The sequence below is a fragment of the Poromitra crassiceps genome, assembly GCF_964638095.1.
Source record: "Poromitra crassiceps genome assembly, chromosome: 12".
Taxonomy (NCBI): domain Eukaryota; kingdom Metazoa; phylum Chordata; class Actinopteri; order Beryciformes; family Melamphaidae; genus Poromitra; species Poromitra crassiceps.
The window spans coordinates 44,269,567-44,289,139 of NC_139632.1; the positions used below are offsets into that span (position 1 = coordinate 44,269,567).

Here is a 19,573-nt window from a genome sequence, read left to right on the forward strand (position 1 = left end):
CTGTTCAGTCTCTGTTGTTAAAATGGCGGCCGAGCGTTTCCGGCTCACGGCGTACGATATCTACGACAAGGACCGGGCGGAGGGTGGCGACCCCCGGCCGGGCGAGTTTGCGTTCGTCACAGCGTCGGCGCTGGCTTCCCACCAGCTGAGGGACGAGGAAGAGAAGCACCCGGAGCGCCTGGGCTGGCCTGTGGGCGTTAACGAGCGCACCCATCCCGTGGGCTCCGGTCCTGGGACCTGCACCCATCCTGTGGGTCCTACATCTCTCGACCAATCACAACAGCTGACAGAAGCTACAAGGCCTGAGCCTCCACCAGCACAAGGTAAGCTTAATGAAGCATTTTTAAACATCAATGTTGTGCCCGTGCATTGAGTTCTCTTCTGTCCTGTTCCGATATCAGCCCCATTCCGCCTACAAAAAATGCCAGTCAAAAACGAGCACACACACTAGCCAATAGGGGCGCAGACATGTTAGATTAGCAGCAGAATCAACCAATGGAAGGCCGTAAACTGCTTCTACTGTTCAACCCGTTCGTCTGATCTACAGTACTTCACACTTGGCGGGTGCATTGCTGGGTAGCCAAGAAGGATTTGGTGCAATTCGGACACGTGACAGGTTCAATAGTAAATACACTTTGAATAAACAAGCAAATAGCGCTCTGTGCTGCAGTGGGGCGAACAAGTATTTCAGGCTACAAAAAAAGGGCCAGCAGCTGGGCTCAAATTCTCTTTCCAAAGGTGCACTGGGTTGAATGATGCACCAAGGTTCTGGATGCTGAGCGTTCAATAGGGATCCCCCCCCCCCCCCCCCCCCCAGACAAGCTGTGACAGAGCTTCACAGTAGCCAATGGAAGCTGTGCTTAATGAGTTCACTTCACACGGTGTCATTTTATAGCTGCATATACATACATACATACATATGATTCCTCTCTCATCCAGCTTCTGTCTACACCTCAGATTTAATGCATCGTACAGCATGCCACCACAAGTGCTGCAGGCAAGATTTAGCTGGAGCGCTAACAACACCTCTATCTGTGCATACACACACACACACACACACATGCACACGCACGCACACACACACACACACACGCACACACACACACACACACACGCACACACACACACACACATACGCATGCACACACACACACACACACACACACACACACACACACACACACACACACACACACACACACACACACTGTACGTACCCCATCAATCACCCTGGCACCCCCAACCCACAACATGCGCTGACGCACACATACATGTAATACTTTAATGGATGACATGACAGGTTCTCACCGTTCCCTGTCTCTTGCCACTTTGACACAGATACACAAACACACACACACACACACACACACACACACACACACACACACACACACACACACACACACACACATCAACCCAGAATAAAATGCAGGCATCGTACGGTTCTGCAATCCACACATGTACATTTGAAACAAAAATGTCTGCCCTTTGCGTTTCCAAAATGTGACATTTTCTGTTCCTGCAAACCTACAATCTAAACGTAAATTCTGAAATAAGACAGCAGTTAATCTGAAAACATTGCTGCCTTTTCAACGTTAGATGCAAATAAAACATCTTTAACAACATTGGTTATGTTTCGGCAAGTAAGACAACTGTGTTAAGGTTAGGAGGATAATGGATTGGATTTGGCTTAAATAACAAAAACGTTAAATGAGACTCACGGTTGAGGAGTTTGGAAACTGGAGTCTGACCATATGGCTGGGAATTGAACCCGCGGCTCTCTGTGGTGGTGTGAAAGTGTTTACGCCTTCCATCCGCCCTCACACCCTTACTGGCCACCCCGCTGTTTCGAGAGCAGACTCGACTTCTATAACCATGACATACACGTATGTAGACATGTGATATGCAACGTATTTGTTCAGAAACATGATATTCGATGTATCTGTGCATCGCAGAAACCTACAATGCTGACATGTCATTATGGCGACCAGATAAACACATCAAAAGATGGCTGACATAAGTTCTCACTTTTTGACCTTTCTCTAGCTTAATGCCACGTTAACACACATACACATACACATACTGTACACACACACACACACACACACACTAAACACACACACACTAAACACAAACACACACACACACACTAAACACACACACACACACAACACACACACACACACACACTAAACACTAAACACAGATACAAGCCAGGCAACAGGCAGGTTGGCAGCTGTTGACTGGCCTTCAGTCGTGCTGGGTTAGCCGGAGCGGCGATGAGCGATGACCTGGCGAAGACCTGGTATTCCAGGCGCTCAGACTGTGTCACCTGTCACCGGACTAGTCTGGACAGCGTCTTCCAGATGGTACGAGACTGTTCCACAAACCTATATCTCCCTCTGGATTCCCTGCCAGTAGAACAGCAGCACCAGCAACAGAGCGCGCGCACACACAGCCACATGCAGACGGAGCCAGCGGAACACAGGGCTCTTTCTGCAGGCGATTTCCCCGAGTTCTTGGAGCCTGAGATTAGCCTACATTTGCATCGTTTTCTGCCTTGAGAACCAACATGGCTGAAGAGCAAGGTACAACACAGCACATCGTATGCAGAGGTTTCTTCACCTGTAAGAGCTGCTCTGAGCATAATCTGAAGAGATTTGTTCACCTGTAAGAGCTGCTCTGAGCATAATCTGAAGAGATTTGTTCACCTGTAAGAGCTGCTCTGAGCATAATCTGAAGAGATTTGTTCACCTGTAAGAGCTACTCTGAGTATAATCTGAAGAGATTTGTTCACCTGTAAGAGCTACTCTGAGCATCATCTGAAGAGATTTGTTCACCTGTAAGAGCTGCTCTGAGCATAATCTGAAGAGATTTGTTCACCTGTAAGAGCTGCTCTGAGCATAATCTGAAGAGATTTGTTCACCTGTAAGAGCTACTCTGAGCATAATCTGAAGAGATTTGTTCACCTGTAAGAGCTGCTCTGAGCATAATCTGAAGAGATTTGTTCACCTGTAAGAGCTGCTCTGAGCATAATCTGAAGAGATTTGTTCACCTGTAAGAGCTACTCTGAGTATAATCTGAAGAGATTTGTTCACCTGTAAGAGCTTCTCAGAGCATAATCACATATTTTTGTATTTTTGGTACTTCACTGATGTTGTGCTCTGATGTCTCATTGTCTCCACTGACTCTCAGCTATTCAAACCAAAACAGACGCAACCAAAGTTATGGCAACTTGTGACGCCAGCGCTGATGACGAGCAGTTATCTGATGCAGAGTGGTACTGTGATGCAGAGTGGTACTGGGGCGACATCTCAAGGTATCAACTGCTTTGATTATCAAATGATTACACACTACTAATACAGCCAGGACAATCTGCAGGGTTCCCACGGGTCCTTGAATTTGATGTTGAGGAAGGTGTGGGAACCATGAATCTGTTTTTCGTTAACGCAGATCACCTACAAATTGTTTCGAGCCTTGGCTGGGAAAATAGCGGTAGCTCACTTTGTCTTTGTTTGGTTTCTGATTAACCCGCTAGCCGGGCGCTTCTCGCTCATACTGAGCACATTAGCGCCCCGCGAAAGTCACGCATTTCCCATTTTACACTGTGCCATTTTCACGTCTAGGTCTAAAAGCCGGCTCCTACCTGAGTCTTCACGTGAAGTGAAGACGCTATCCGATGCAAAACATCCTCTTCTTTAGTACCTAGTTGTTGCATCCAAATTGTTGCATAAAATCCACTTTTCTGTCTTTCAAAAACCGAAAAGCATTTATCTGGAGCACCGCTTCTTCTTCTTCTCTGATCTGAAGCAACCCGGAACAACGACTTCCGGGTTGCTCGAGGTGCTCCAGATAAATGCTTTTCGGTTTTTGAAAGACAGAAAAGTGGATTTTATGCAACAATTTGGATGCAACAACTAGGTGTCATTAAAAGAAGAGGATGTTTTGCATCGGATAGCGTCTTCACTTCACGTGAAGACTCAGATAGGAGCCGGCTTTTAGATCTAGACGTGAAAATGGCACAGTGTAAAATGGGAAATGCGTGACGTTCGCCGGGCGCTAATGTGCTCAGTATGAGCGAGAAGCGCCCGGCTAGCGGGGTAAGGTTTCTGAGTTGTTGTCGTCCAGCTGCTGAAGGAATGGTTTCAAATCTTTCCTGTATCTTCTGTTTTGTCCAGAGAGGAAGTGAACGAGATGATGAGAAACACTCCTGATGGCACGTTCCTGGTCCGGGACGCCTCCAGTAAGCTTCAAGGAGAATATACACTCACTCTGAGGTGAATATTATGTTTCCAACAGTCTCCCAACATTTTGTGAAATGACAGATTATGTGTTGTGGACATGATTAATAAGAGGTTACATCATGACAATAGCATGAAATGGGACACGCAATTTTCCAAACAAAGTGTGCGCCGTCACATGACAAGATTAACAGTTATGTTTAGGTAAGTGTAGAACAAGTCAAGTTAGGTTAGGCCCTAATGGGGCTAGGGTTAACGTTAGGCAACTAAAACGTTGCTGTTAGGGTCGTTAGGCTAATGTTTTGGTAAAGATTAGTCAGGGTTATAGGGTTGAAAATGGAATATTCGCTCCAGTTGAAAACTTTGGAAAATAAGTGGCTCAATAGGCAAACCAAGACACCATCATTTTATTTTATGGGTTAGGGGTTCAAATCCCACTGCTGTCACCCACACTTAAAATGCATCATGGTACTGTAAGACACTTTGTATAGAAAGTTAAAACACATTCGTCAGTAGGCTACTGTAGGTATAATACAGTGGTGTAGTCTACGTGCAACGCAGGTAGACGCAATCTACACACTGCGAAATTACTCAGATTTGCGTTGGCGCACTGGGAAATGCGCTATGATACGTATCGTTTTCAATTTCCATTCATAAAATTCACCCTGCGCTCTGTGTGTTACCCTACGTCCACACACAGCACCCAAGCATTGCTTTTAAAGGCGTCCTTTTTAGTCAATGAGGCTGTGTACACAGGGCGCCTCAACGTGAACCTTCTGTGTACCGTCGCCTCACCTGAGCTGCGCCGATTATGAGTTCTATTTTCAAGCCGACAAGGCGCGTGAAGGCAGACTTTTTCTGTCAAGCCAGGAAAGAAAAACACGACAATATCCGTGGGAAATGGCAAAGTCAACTGAATTTCAAAATAAAATGGTGTTACAGCGTTGAGCAGAGAGAGAGAGAGAGAGAGAGAGATTGACGGGTGGCTATCACGTGGGGCTTTCTCCCCGTCGGCAAACAAATCTTCAGGAGACAGAATAGCGACCGAAGAAGCAAGATGAAGCTGATGGCTGAAGCTATTCTGTAAATTTGGGGAGGAACAACAACAAGAAATGGGTCGAATCTCCGCCCACTTCCGGCCAAAACCACCCCCCCCCCCCCCCCCCCCGCCGGGGGGGGGGGGGGGGGGGGGGTCAGAGTCACAGTATACCCTCTGAAAAAAGGTAGACTACACCACTGGTATAATATTAATAATATTAACAGCTCTGCTCTGGTTTTTGCAGGAAAGACGGCAGCAACAGACTGATCCGGATCTTCCATCGAGGGGGGAGGTATGGCTTCACGGAGCCGCTGGCCTTCCCCTCGCTGGTGCAGCTGATCCAGTTTTACCACAGCGAGTCCCTGGCCCAGTACAACTCCAGCCTGGACACACGGCTGCTCTACCCCATCTCCAGACACCAGCAGGTTGGTGTGGCAGCCTGCTGGCTGTGAGGCTGCTCTTTCTTAAGGGCGAATTATGCTCACCCTGCCGTGAAGGGCGCGTGGGTGGAGCGAGGGGCGGGCGCGTCAAATGACGTAAATTTGTTGGGCGTGGTTATTCGCTAGCTCCGTAGGGCACTCGCGCGGTGCAACATTTTTTTCCTCACAGCGCGAGCAGCGCACGGCTTCTCTCCAAACATGTCCGCTTTCGAGCCACTGAGCCCTGAACACTGAGCTGTGTTTTCGCCACATTTCTTGACCCATGTGGTAGGCTATAAACTTTGATTTGCAACTGTTCATTTTTAGTCATTTCACCAAGTAAATGTGTTGTGTTGAGAGCATTTTTGAGAGAGATTAAAAGCAGCACAGAGTATTAGGCTATCAGGGCTGAGAAGTAAAAACGGCTTTCAGTAAAAACAAGTTTGGTGAGTCCTTCATGTGCTGATGTGCGGTCGTTTGAGAGTGAAAGCGCACTCAGTACTGCACAGCGTTTCATTGCGACTTTTCACGGGCTGTTCTCACCATTGTACAATACATGCTGATCACTTTCTGAGTATAATGGCATCACCCCCAGCGCGAGGTCTGCACGGTGACTCACGGAGACTCGCGGGGCCCCACCCCCACGGAGCTTTGCTCGAGTATAAGAGCACCTTTACAAAAGAACTTAGGCAACTTCAACTCATTCAGAATGCTGCTGCTAGAGTTCTAACGAAGACTAAGAAAGCTGATCATATCACTCCAGTTCTTAAGTCCTTACACTGGTTGCCAGTGTGTCAGAGAATAGATTTTAAAATACTGTTATTAGTCTATAAATCACTTAATGGCCTTTGCCCAAAATACATAGCTGAATTGCTCCCACGCTACGAACCGTCTAGAACTCTTAGGTCAACAGGGTCCAGCTTATTAACTGTCCCTAGGATCAAATCAAATCATGGGAAGGCTGCATTTACCCACTATGCTTCTGCTAGCTGGAACAAATTGCCTGAAGACCTCAGATCTGCCCCAACCTTACTTACTTTTAAAAATAGACTAAAGACTTTTATGTTTACCGTCGCTTTTAACTGCTGACAGCTACTATGCAAACCCAATGAGTAAGTTAGCTCTTTCTGCAACTGCCGCGCCTGTTGCCTATTGCACTTTTTATACTCTTTTTTTAAAGTTTTGTTGTGATGCTTTTAAATGTCCATTTTATTTCTTCTTTTCGTTTATTTTCCTGTGTGCTTAATGAAGTTGCTTAATGCACTTTTTATACTCTTTTTTTTAAGTTTTGTTGTGATGCTTTTAAATGTCCGTTTTACTCTCTTCTTTTCTTTTCTTTTCCTGTCAACCATTTTATGTGAAGCACTTTGAATTGCCACTGTGTATGAAATGTGCTATACAAATAAACTTGACTTGACTTGACTTGACTTGACATTTTACAGTTAGATTCCAGCCTTGTGTTGTTATACTGTACTCCCGAGTGGACGCGTACACGACACTACGGACTCGTAGTTCTGTTTATACTAGTTTCTGCTTGGAGGATGTGTTCCACATGAGCAGTAGATCGGCAGCTGATGGCAAACATTAACAGCTAGAGAGAGAAGCATGGAGAGAAGCTATTTTGTCTTCAGTTAATTTGTAGCACAGATCAACTGAAGATTGAGATGAATGGTCTTCATGTGTCTTTCTCTGCGCTGTAGCAGGTTGTGATGGAAGCCGATATCGATGCGGTCGGACAACAGCTGAAGATCTACCACGGTCGCTACCAGGAGAAGAGCAGAGAGTACGACCTTCTGTACGAGGAGTTCACACAAATCTCCCAGGTGCAGCTTCACTTGACCAAGACTCTGGCTTTGTTGTGTAAATATAAATAAATGTGTAAAAAAAAAAATACAAATAAGTTTTGTTTTGTTTATTTTTTTTCTGTTTTTTTTCTCTCCAGGAACTGCAGAGCAAGCGGACGGCCATCGAAGCTTTCAGTGAGACCATCAGGATCTTTGAGGAGCAGTGTGAGACTCAGGAGCATTACAGCAAGGAATACATCGACATGTTCCTCCCACCAGACAACACACACATCAAGAAGTAGGCTCCCCCCCCACACACACACATACACACGCACGCACGCATCATGCATGCACACACACATACGTGCACGCACACACGTACACACACATACACGTGCACGCTAGAGAGCTGCAAACCCGAGGGTACCCTCACGGGCCCCTCGGGCCGACCAAAACGGGCCGAGGCCGGGCTTGTTTTTTATTTATTTTTAATTAATAGGTCGGGGTCGGGCCGTTTCAATAATTCAATTAAATAATGTTGTATTAGCGTACTCGCTTGATTTGACACAGCAGAGCACAGTCAGACAAAGAGGAGGAGTGCACAGACACTCCCCCAGCAGCCACACAGTCACACACAGACCCTCACGTGACGTTAGTAGCTGTAGACAGCTCCCGAAGAGAGATAGAGAGAAAAACAAGCCGTGTCCGTCCATGTACAGCGAGCGGACAGCTCCCGAACACAGAGAGAGAGAGAGAGAGTCAAATAGAGAGACAGACAGAGAGAGGCTGCGCAGGACGGCCGCGCGGCGACGCAGCACGCGGAACAGAGAGGGAGAGAGATGTGTCATTATATCGTAATATTGGCTTCGGGCCTCGCAACGGGCTCGGGCCAATTAATTTTATAACTCCTCCGGGCCGGACCGGGCACGGGTCTGCATGTCACGGGCCGGGGGGGGCTTGGGTCGAAATTTCAGGCCCGCGCAGCTCTCTAGTGCAGTGTTTCCCAACCGGGGGTACGCGGACCCCTAGGGGTACGCGAGCACATTGCAGGGGGTACGCGGAAAGATTGAGGATTAATACGATTTTGCGGCTCTTGTCACTCTCGTTCTGTCTTGTGTTGTAAATCGAGCGCACCCTTTCCTTTGCAGCGGTGTGCTCGGCCCCTCCCCCAAAGCCCAAAACACACACACACACCGCTCGAGTTGGGAATGACTGTCATGTGAACAGAGAGCCACTGCACGTTCCTCCTCCCCGCTTATTTCCGTGGTAGCACAAGAATAAGATGAGAGAAGTCACAGAAAGAGAGCCGCTGGTCGAGAGGAGAGGTAAAACAACGTATGTGAGGTGGAAACACTATGGTTTCGCCGAGTTTAAAGGTCCACACATCAAGAGCGATGCGAATATACAGCACGGAATTGCGATGCGAGTTTTGACCCACCTGTCAATCACAGCCACAGACTTGGAACAAACAGTGCAAGATATGCGCGCCGCGGTCGTGGCAGCACCTCGCAACACAACCTATCACTTGAAATCCACTCACAAAGTGGTCTATGACCAAGCAATAAACGCCAAACGAACAAAAATACAAAGCCCCATGTAGTTACTGCCACCGCATACAGTCATCGATTCAGGACACTCTTTACAATGCGACCGCATATTCAACAGCTAACGAGCTCACAGATAAACATTAACAATAGCCTATTATGAACCTAAACGACGTAAGTCGCTTTGGATAAAAGCATCTGCCAAATAAGTAATTTAATGTAATGTAAACGAACGTTACTAGTGTTCTCATTTGGTTAGTTTTGAGGTTTAAGGACTACTAGTTCATGTTTACCAACATATTGAATGTAGATTAATACTTGCAGTTGGTTGTGGCAGTTCACTGCAACATAGTAGGCCTATACTGTATATTTATTTTAGTTTTTATTTTATTTCTAAATCTTTGCACTTTTATTATTTATTTTCACTTATTTATTTTCAATTATATCTAAAATCCAAAGACATCCAATGTTAAATAAAAAGGCAGTGTAAATGTTCAATAAATTCATGATGTTCTCAATGTCAATGAGTAATCGTGTTAAATAATCGTGATCTCAATATCAATCAAAATAATCGTGATTATGATTTTTGCCATAATCGAGCAGCCCTAACATGTCCTCTGATCGTGGGCTGAAGATGGCACATGCTGAAAAGTCATTGACAGAGTTTTGGTGTGATGTTGAAAAGGAATATCCTGAGCTGGGGAAATGTGCACTGAATGAACTTTTGCCTTTTGGATCTACTTATATGTGTGAGGTGACCTTCTCAGCTCTGACCCACATCAAAAACAAGCAGAGGAACAGACTGAATGTGGAGAACAGTCTGGTAACAGCTGTTGCCACACTGCCCCCAGAACTATCAAAGCTTATGAAAGACAAACAAGCTCAGGTGTCTCATTAAAGCTGCCAAATAACTGAATCATAAGAGTTTTGTCATTCAAATGATTTTAGTTTAATATTCAGTTGTCTTCATTCTTGGCAGTGTTTTACTATGAGGTTGAAAGGGAATATCCTGAACTGGGAAATGTGCACTGGACTTTTGCCTTTTGGATCTAATATGTGTGCTATTTTTGTGTGCTATTTTTGTGTGATGTGCACTGATTTGAACTTTTGCTTTTTGGATCTACTTATCTTATGTGTGATATTTTGCCTGGTAACAGCTGTCCCCAGAACTGTCAAAGCTTATGAAAGACAAACTAGCTCAGGTGTCTTTTTAAAGGTGCCAAGTGACTAAATAAAAATAGTTGAAACTGTTACTGTGTGAGTCTGAATATATCTATCTCTATATAGGCTATATATAATATTTTGTTCATTCTCAATAAGTGTATAGCTATTTGTATTAAAGGGGAGTCATTCAAAACGATTTTAATTTTATATTGTTTTAATTTAATAATCAGTTGTGTTGGATAGTAAAAGTTGAATGAGATCAATGGAACAAATTTGGCAGAATGATCAACACGCTGTCAGGGGGTACACTTGGCATGGCAAAACAGCTCAAGGGGTACACGGCACAAAAAAGGTTGGGAACCACTGCTCTAGTGCACGCACGTACACACACACGTGCATGCACGCACGTACACACACACACACACACACACATGCACGCATGCATGCACACACACACACACACACACACATACGCACGCACGTACACACACACACACTTTTGGATTTTTTTTTTTATCTCACTTGTAATTTATTTTATTTTACTTACTTTGTACAACGTGGTATACAGTATAAAAACTCAAAACCGAAACACAGTAAAATGTGGTCACCGCTGGCCCCGCCCACAGCAACTGGAATAGTCTTCTCAAGCGTGACATCACTTTTTGTCCCAAATAAGGAATGCTGGACTGACAGGATCAGTCTAATGATCAGGATCAGTCTGACAGGATCAGTCTAATGATCAGGATCAGTCTAATGATCAGGATCAGTCTAATGATCAGGATCAGTCTGACAGGATCAGTCTAATGATCAGGATCAGTCTGACAGGATCAGTCTAATGTGAAAATCAATATGGCTGTAAAATGATCCATTGACTATTTTTGCTTTGGGGGTGCCTGTATTCTGCATTTCTTTATTAGTCGAGGTGATTCTGATGGTTTTGCCAAAAATGCAAAGACAAAAACTCACTAGCCATACTTAGCATTCAATACATGGTTGTTGGCTATCAAAAGAAGAAAAAAAACAGCAGCTGTATAATATATATCCAAAACAAATCTTGCAAAATTGCAAGTCGCACAAAATAGAGCTGCTAGGCTTGTTTTGTGCTGCTCTATTAGAACCAGTACTGAAAGATTGCATTCCAGTCTCTCTTGGCTCACAATTGAGCAAAGGATTTTCTTACGCATGGCTACATTTTTCAGCTGCACCATCAACTCTAAGAGGCCAACATTTTTATTTGATCAGATATTTTATTGTAATAATATGCATCATTTCAACACTAGATATGCCAGAAATGGTTGTATTGTGCTACCAAGCCCAAGGACAAACTCTTAAAAAAAAACTGTTATCTACAGAGCAATAACAATCTGGAATAATTTACCTCCTAATATCCGCTTGATAAAAAATAAATCCTCCTTTAAAAAGAACATGCAGAGGCACCTATTGGAATGAAGACGAAAGACTGAATAGTTTGAGGTCAAACAGTTCTTGTCTTTTGTTCTTTGTTTCTTTTATGATTACACATGTCCCACTCTTTTAACTCACATTTATATGTCATGTAATTTCATGTGTATTTTTGTATCAATATGAATGTAGTTTTTTTTCAATCTTTTTTGTATTATGATGTAATTTTTGTCATGTGACTTCTTTACATGTTGTGGACCCCAGGAAGACTAGCTGATGCCATGGCGTCAGCTAATGGGGATCCTTTAAATAAACAAATTAAATAAACAAATACCGTATATAAATATGTAATAATCTTTCAATAGGAGAGTACCCGTGCACGTCCAGAGCGGGAGGTGCTGGTCACAGCAAGAGAAGTGTACTGTATACTGGATAAAAACTTTTTTTTCACGATACACATCCATAGGAAAGGACCGGCGCACACTCCAAAAGTTTATTTATTTCACAACAGAACAACACGTTTCGCCGATGCACTTCATCAAGTTCCTTCAGGAAAAGAGAGTAATCTCACACAGCTTTGTACTCGAGCAGGCTGTGGGGTAGAACGTCCATTAGGCATCTACCACACAGCCCGCTACAGAGGTGTGAGAGATTAGTCTTTTCCTGAATATAATACATTTATTGAATGTCATTTCTCCTTACATTATTAGAATCAGAATCAGAATTTAACCCATTCTAAAAACAGAATGATTGGCAAACAGAATAAATAATTTGAAAGCCTGGAAATGTTGACACTTGAACACTTGAAGGCAAAATATGTCCCAAAATGTTGCAAACATCATTGAAAAGCATATTTCAGCAAAAGGGAATTTAGGCATCAAACTACAGTTACAGACATCAACTGCTAATTTACCATAGCCCTACAGCCTGTAGCCTACAGCCTGTAGCCTACAGCCTGTAGGCTATGGTAAATTAGCAGTCAGTCTGTGTGACTGGCCTATACTGTATGTTTATTTAGCATGAATGTTAATGTGAAAAAGTTGCATAATGCAGCTTTAATAAAATATGTTACATATGGATTTGGTGAATTGGTGAATGGTTCTTTGACGTGTTTCCTGTCAGGATCCACAGTGAGTCGTCAGGGCTGCAGTGGCGGGTGGAGGAGATCCACAGCAGCAGGAGGAGGCTGGAGGAGGAGCTGAGCAGGCAGGCGCTCGCCAACATGAAGGTGGACCAGAAGATGAGCCGCCTGAAACCTGATCTGCTGCAGCTCAGGAAGATCAGAGATCAATATCTGCTGTCAGTTCAGTACTCCTGCAAAATTAAGATAATAACTGAATATGGTTTTACAGATTTTTTTATTAGGGTTTTATTTTATTTTTTATTTTTTATTTTTTATTAGGGTACCAGGTTTCGACCATGTGTGACCACTCGAGAATTGATAAAAAAAAATCGTCACAAATCCCTCCAAAGTACAACATTAAGACACCAAGACCTTGGGGAACACCTTAGAAAAATGAATGCTGTGATTTGGTATCAAAAACTTCTGTAAATTGCTCAGAAACCCCCTTCTAATAGTTGTAAAGTCACAATAGAGGTCACAATACTTCAGGACAGAAAGCACCCATTGCTCCGGAGGCCCACTCCGAAAATACACCCTCTTCCTTCTGGTGTGACTGAAAGCACGTCCTGCTCACACATGACACACAGTCCTCTGCATGTTTCAGGTGGCTCACCCAGCAAGGCACACAGCAGAGCCAGATCAACGCCTGGCTGGAGACCAGGAACCACGATGAAGAGTGAGTGTCGCCATGGCTTATTTTCTTTATCAGCTCTTATTCATCCAGGGAAATCCAACTCTGTGAAAAACTCTGTGAGCTTTTAGCACGTGTGTTTTTAGATTGACATTGAACTAACCCTAACCTAACCCCCCCCCCCCCCCAGCCCGTACACCCTGCCTGACCACGCCCACCAGGAGGAGAGGAGCTGGTACGTGGGCGGGATGAGGAGGAGGGAGGCGGAGGAGCTGCTGCTGAGGGGGAGGAGGGACGGCACCTTCCTCATCAGAGACAGCCAGACTCAGAGAGGCTGCTTCGTCTGCTCTGTGGTGTGAGTGGCTCATTTAAACACCCCACGAACAAATACTTTGTTTGACCTTTTTGCTGATGTTGCCGGACTGAATGTCCACCGGTTAGAAAACAAAATGATTCTAGAAATTGTAGATCAAAATGAACACTTTTTTCAGAGTTTTTTGCGCCTTACAGCTGCTTCCCATTGCTTTTAATGAGAAAAGGGCGCTGGCAGTTGGGGGAAAAACGCTAAAACCAGAGTCAAATTATTTGTAGGCCTGTAAACCTGATTCTGATTCTGATATAGCCTAGTATGTGTGAACAGCCCCTTACAAATGCACAAAAAAAATTGATGTAGGCCTATTGCTGAAACGTGTTCATTTCCGTTTGCTGCTGTGCATAAAAAAGTAGGGGTGGGAATCACCAGATGCCCACGATACGATACTGAAACGATACTTGAGTCACGATACGATAGTATTGCGATACTGCGATATTTTCGATATTGCGATATATCGATATTGCGATATATTGAATATTGCGATATTTTGATATATTGCGATTTCTTACTTTTTCAACTGCAAATGATGTCCCCAAAGGAAAACTTTGTCAACATCTGGTTTATATAAGAACAATTTTTCAGTCTGTACATCTGACTTCAACCATTTTATTGCAGCAACATTGTCAAGTAGACAGACCAACAACTTTCATAAAGGCATGTCATAGTTGCATGCACCTGACAAACTGAACTGTTTGTTACAGTCTACTTACAGTCCACCTTAACTGGATGTGTGTGTGGACTACTGTACTTATGTAGTTTTTGCAACTTCACTTCACTTACACAAAAGATTTTGTGCAGCCCATTCAGTAACTGGGGAATTTGTAAATGACTGTTATGACAAAACTGTTACTGTTAAAACAAAATGAAAATATGCTACCATTTGTTTACTGCTGGCCTTGGAACTAAAGTTTATAGTAGCCCGGTGGCCTGGCATGGCCTGCAATTTTTTTTTTTTTTTTTTTTTTTTTTTTTTTGCAATATCGATACAATATCGTCAGGCAAAATATCACGATACTGTGGTGTATCGATTTTTTCCCCCATCCCTACTGTGCTATCATAGCTGCTGACTGTTACTGCACTATCCGTCTCCTCCCCCCCTCCCCCCTCCTCTCCCATCCTCCCCCTCTCCTCTCCTCTTCTCTCCCCCCCTCCCCTCCTCCTCTCCCCTCTCCACTCCTCTGGTTCCCCCCACCCACCCCGGTCAGCGGTTGCCTTTTATACACGTCCCAAACAGCCAGGACTACGCGATTGGCTGGCTCAGATTTGAACAGATCTGAGCCAGCCGATTGGCTGTTATCCTGTGATGACGTAATGTCCTGTGCCCCATGACCGGATGGACCTATATGGACTTCCTCCCCCCGACTGGCTGTGCTATCATGGCTGCTGACTGTTGCTGCACTATCCGTCTCCTCCCCCCCTCCCCCCTCCTCTCCCCCTCCTCTCCCATCCTCCCCCTCTCCTCTCCTCTTCTCTCCCCCCCTCCCCTCCTCCTCTCCCCTCTCCACTCCTCTTCTCTCCCCCTCTCCTCTGGTTCCCCCCACCCACCCCGGTCAGCGGTTGCCTTTTATACACGTCCCAAACAGCCAGGACAACGCGATTGGCTGGCTCAGATTTGAACAGATCTGAGCCAGCCGATTGGCTGTTATCCTGTGATGACGTAATGTCCTGTGCCCCATGACCGGATGGACCATATATGGACTTCCTCCCCCCGACTGGCTGTGCTATCATAGCTGCTGACTGTTCCTGCACTATCCGTCTCCTCCCCCCTCCTCTCCCCCTCTCCCCTCCTCTCCTCTTCTCCCCCCCTCCCCTCCTCTTCTCCCCCTCTCTCTTCTCCTCTCCCCTCCTCTCCCATCCTCCCCCTCTCCTCTCCTCTTCTCTCCCCCCCTCCCCTCCTCCTCTCCCCTCTCCTCCTCCTCTCCCCTCTCCACTCCTCTGGTTCCCCCCACCCACCCCGGTCAGCGGTTGCCTTTTATACACGTCCCAAACAGCCAGGACAACGCGATTGGCTGGCTCAGATTTGAACAGATCTGAGCCAGCCGATTGGCTGTTATCCTGTGATGACGTAATGTCCTGTGCCCCATGACCGGATGGACCATATATGGACTTCCTCCCCCCGACTGGCTGTGCTATCATAGCTGCTGACTGTTACTGCACTATCCGTCTCCTCCCCCCCTCCCCCCTCCTCTCCCCCTCCTCTCCCATCCTCCCCCTCTCCCCTCCCCTCCTCCTCTCCCCTCTCCACTCCTCTTCTCTCCCCCTCTCCTCTGGTTCCCCCCACCCACCCCGGTCAGCGGTTGCCTTTTATACACGTCCCAAACAGCCAGGACAACGCGATTGGCTGGCTCAGATTTGAACAGATCTGAGCCAGCCGATTGGCTGTTATCCTGTGATGACGTAATGTCCTGTGCCCCATGACCGGATAGACCATATATGGACTTCCTCCCCCCGACTGGCTGTGCTATCATAGCTGCTGACTGTTCCTGCACTATCCGTCTCCTCCCCCCTCCTCTCCCCCCCTCCCCTCCTCTCTCCCCCTCTCCCCTCCTCTCCTCTTCTCCCCCCCTCCCCTCCTCTTCTCCCCCTCTTCTCCCCCTCTCTCTTCTCCTCTCCCCTCCTCTCCCATCCTCCCCCTCTCCTCTCCTCTTCTCTCCCCCCCTCCCCTCCTCCTCTCCCCTCTCCTCCTCCTCTCCCCTCTCCACTCCTCTTCTCTCCCCCCCTCCCCTCCTCCTCTCCCCTCTCCACTCCTCTGGTTCCCCCCACCCACCCCGGTCAGCGGTTGCCTTTTATACACGTCCTAAACAGCCAGGACAACACGATTGGCTGGCTCAGATTTGAACAGATCTGAGCCAGCCGATTGGCTGTTATCCTGTGATGACGTAATGTCCTGTGCCCCATGACCGGATGGACCATATATGGACTTCCTCCCCCCGTCTGGCTGTGCTATCATAGCTGCTGATTGTTGCTGCACTATCCGTCTCTCCCCCCCCCCCTCCCCTCCCCCTCTCCTCTCCCCCTCTCCCCTCCTCTCCTCTTCTCCCCTCCTCTCTTCTCCCCCCCTCCCCTCCTCTTCTCCCCCTCTCTCTTCTCCTCTCCCCTCCTCTCCCATCCTCCCCCTCTCCTCTCCTCTTCTCTCCCCCCCCTCCCCTCCTCCTCTCCCCTCTCCTCCTCCTCTTCTCTCCCCCTCTCCTCCTCTTCCCCCCCCCCTCCTCTTCTCCCCCTCTCTCTTCTCCTCTCCTCTCCTCTTCTCTCCCCCCTCCCCTCCTCCTCTCCCCTCTCCTCCTCCTCTTCTCTCCCCCTCTCCCCTCCTCTCCTCTCCCCCCTCCCCTCCTCTTCTCCCCCTCTCCTCTCCTCTTCTCTCCCCCCTCCCCTCCTCCTCTCTTTTTTTTTTGTGTTTGGACTACTGTACTTATGTAGTTTTTGCAACTTCACTTCACTTACACAAAACATTTTGCCCATTCAGTAACTGGGGAATTTGTAAATGACTGTTATGACAAAACTGTTACTGTTAAAACAAAATTTAAATATGCTACCGTTTGTTTACTGCTGGCCTTGGAACTAAAGTTTATAGTAGCCCGGTGGCCTGGCATGGCCTGCAATCTTTTTTTTTTTTTTTTTTGCAATATCGATACTTGGCGTCCAAATATCGATACAATATCGTCAGGCAAAATATCGCGATACTGTGGTGTATCGATTTTTTCCCCCATCCCTATAAAAAAGTGGAATTTATTTGATAATGCAGACTTTCCTCTTTTTCTGAAATCGAGCTCCAAACGTGCACATTAGCATGATGTTGTGTTGAAATTGAAAATCTGACATCCGTTGTCAGAGTGCTGCATGGAATTGTGACAGATTGACACACTGCTCTCTCCCTACAGCGTGGCTGGAGACGTGAAGCACTGTGTGATCTACAGGACGGCCACAGGCTTGGGTTTCGCTGAGCCCTACAACCTCCACTCCTCCCTGAGAGAGCTGGTCCTGCACTACCGACACACCTCCCTGATCCAGCACAACCAGCAGCTGAATGTCACTCTGGCCTGGCCCGCTCTCAGCCAGCAGCCCAGCTGAGACTCACCAGCGCTCCACCTGACCGGGCTACCCAACGCTTCACTGGATCAGCACGGACGCAGAAATAGGACACTGTGGTTGGATGTCGAGTCGATTCCAGGCTCAGACACAGCACCGGTTAGTGAAACCTGATCTCACACAAATATTGGAAATGAAGAGCAAATTATGCGACCGGGGGTTCAATTCCTACCTTCTACGTGAAAATATTGGACATTTCTCAAATTAAATATTGTACTCAGTCTTTTGCAAGTGGGACTGACATTTTGGTTGTCATGACAATGCTAGAGTTTCCCTAAAACTATGATGGTACGGAAGTTGCAGTTACCAGGAACGATAGATATAGGGGCGATGGAGTCAAACTTGTGTCAGAGAATTTCCCCCAAACTGAAATGTGACTGCATTGTTAACGTTAGAAATCAAAGCAAAGCCACTAATGGTCTATATTGTACACTGCTTAAAGTTTCCTACTCTGCAGTGATATCAGCAGTGAAAAAGTGATATTGATGCATCCCCTCCATGGTAGTGAGAATATCTTAGATCCATATGAAGTGGAGCAGTGTGATTATGGTGCTTCTGGGAAACTGAGGTTTCGGGATGGACCCCGCCCTGCCCGGCATGGGGGGCATTAACTGAAGACCACACACAAGCACTTTATTGAAACCAGACAATCAGAGCTGTAGACTTGGGACACTCCACCTTAAAACTGATTTCTGTTGTTGGACGGGGAAAAATGCAAAAAGTCAACTTTCGAAGTATCATGAAACGAATGCTCATTTTCATTGATTTCCGTCCATTTTTGTTTATTTTCACGATGGGATTTCACAGGTTTCAAGCACCTGAGGGTCATGAAACTCACTTAACATAATATACTCACTTAACACATACAGTAATTCACTGTCATCTTTCAATTCTCCTAAGAAAAAGAAACGAACACCAAAATTGCAGTATGTTTTTTTCTCTCACAACAATATATGTATGAAGAGTTCATTTGCAAAAACAGATATCTCTGTTTGTATGTTTTATCCTTTTCATTATATATTTATGTATTTATATTATAATTATTTCCTAAATGTGTTTTTATGTGCACTCCAAAGATTATCAAACTGGTGTTGTTTATTCACTTTACGAAAGGCATTTGATCTGTTTTTACAAATGAACTCTTCATATTATTCCTCTGATGTTGGGACAGTTAAGTCTATAAGTCTTTCCCAAAGCTGAAAACATCGAACCAAGATTCTGTTGATGCTGCCATTCAGACACAAATAGGACAATGAATAGGAAATAAACTGGACACCTGGACACTTAATAAAAAATAAAATAAATAAAATAGTTTTGCTCTAACTTGTGCAAATGATATATTTGGTGATGTGTCCATGGCTCTTACAGTTGTTCAAAAAAAAAAGTGTCCCTTCTGTTTGTGACTGCGTACCTCCTCCTTCAGCTTCGATTTGATGCATGTATAGCTGCAGTTAGCTAAGAGCCTAATGCTGTGAGAAAATACTGTAAAGTGTTGAACGTTTATTTACTTGGTCAGTTATGCAGTAATGTTTAGCATTTTGTGTGTACTTGGGTATTTAAATAACCTATTTTCTTTCTGTCATGAGTGGAGAAATCTGTTGGTTTATTACTTTTTTTTTTTTAATTGGTGTAAAAGTTCTCTTTAACTACTTCAGAACCTCCGTGTTCCTGTATGCACTTTCAGACCCCAAATAAAGTGGAGGCGATGGTTTACTGAGTTGCTCTGGCTGTTTTTTGTAAATTAAATAGCTTTCATTAGTGGCCTTCT

The 19,573-nt window shown here is 45.5% G+C and overlaps 1 protein-coding gene across 1 annotated transcript; it reads left to right on the plus strand.

Annotated features, from left to right (window-relative positions):
• Positions 1 to 22: 22 nt before the first annotated feature.
• On the plus strand, positions 23 to 17,787 carry LOC310786241 (phosphatidylinositol 3-kinase regulatory subunit gamma-like; the record flags this gene model as incomplete). The annotated part of the gene is made up of 10 exons (XM_083647404.1): positions 23 to 323; positions 3,196 to 3,319; positions 4,179 to 4,277; positions 5,525 to 5,705; positions 7,400 to 7,522; positions 7,642 to 7,781; positions 12,715 to 12,891; positions 13,320 to 13,391; positions 13,537 to 13,701; positions 17,598 to 17,787. The coding sequence occupies 10 exons, from the start codon at positions 23 to 25 to the stop codon at positions 17,785 to 17,787; spliced, it is 1,572 nt and encodes a 523-aa protein (XP_083503530.1).
• Positions 17,788 to 19,573: the final 1,786 nt, after the last annotated feature.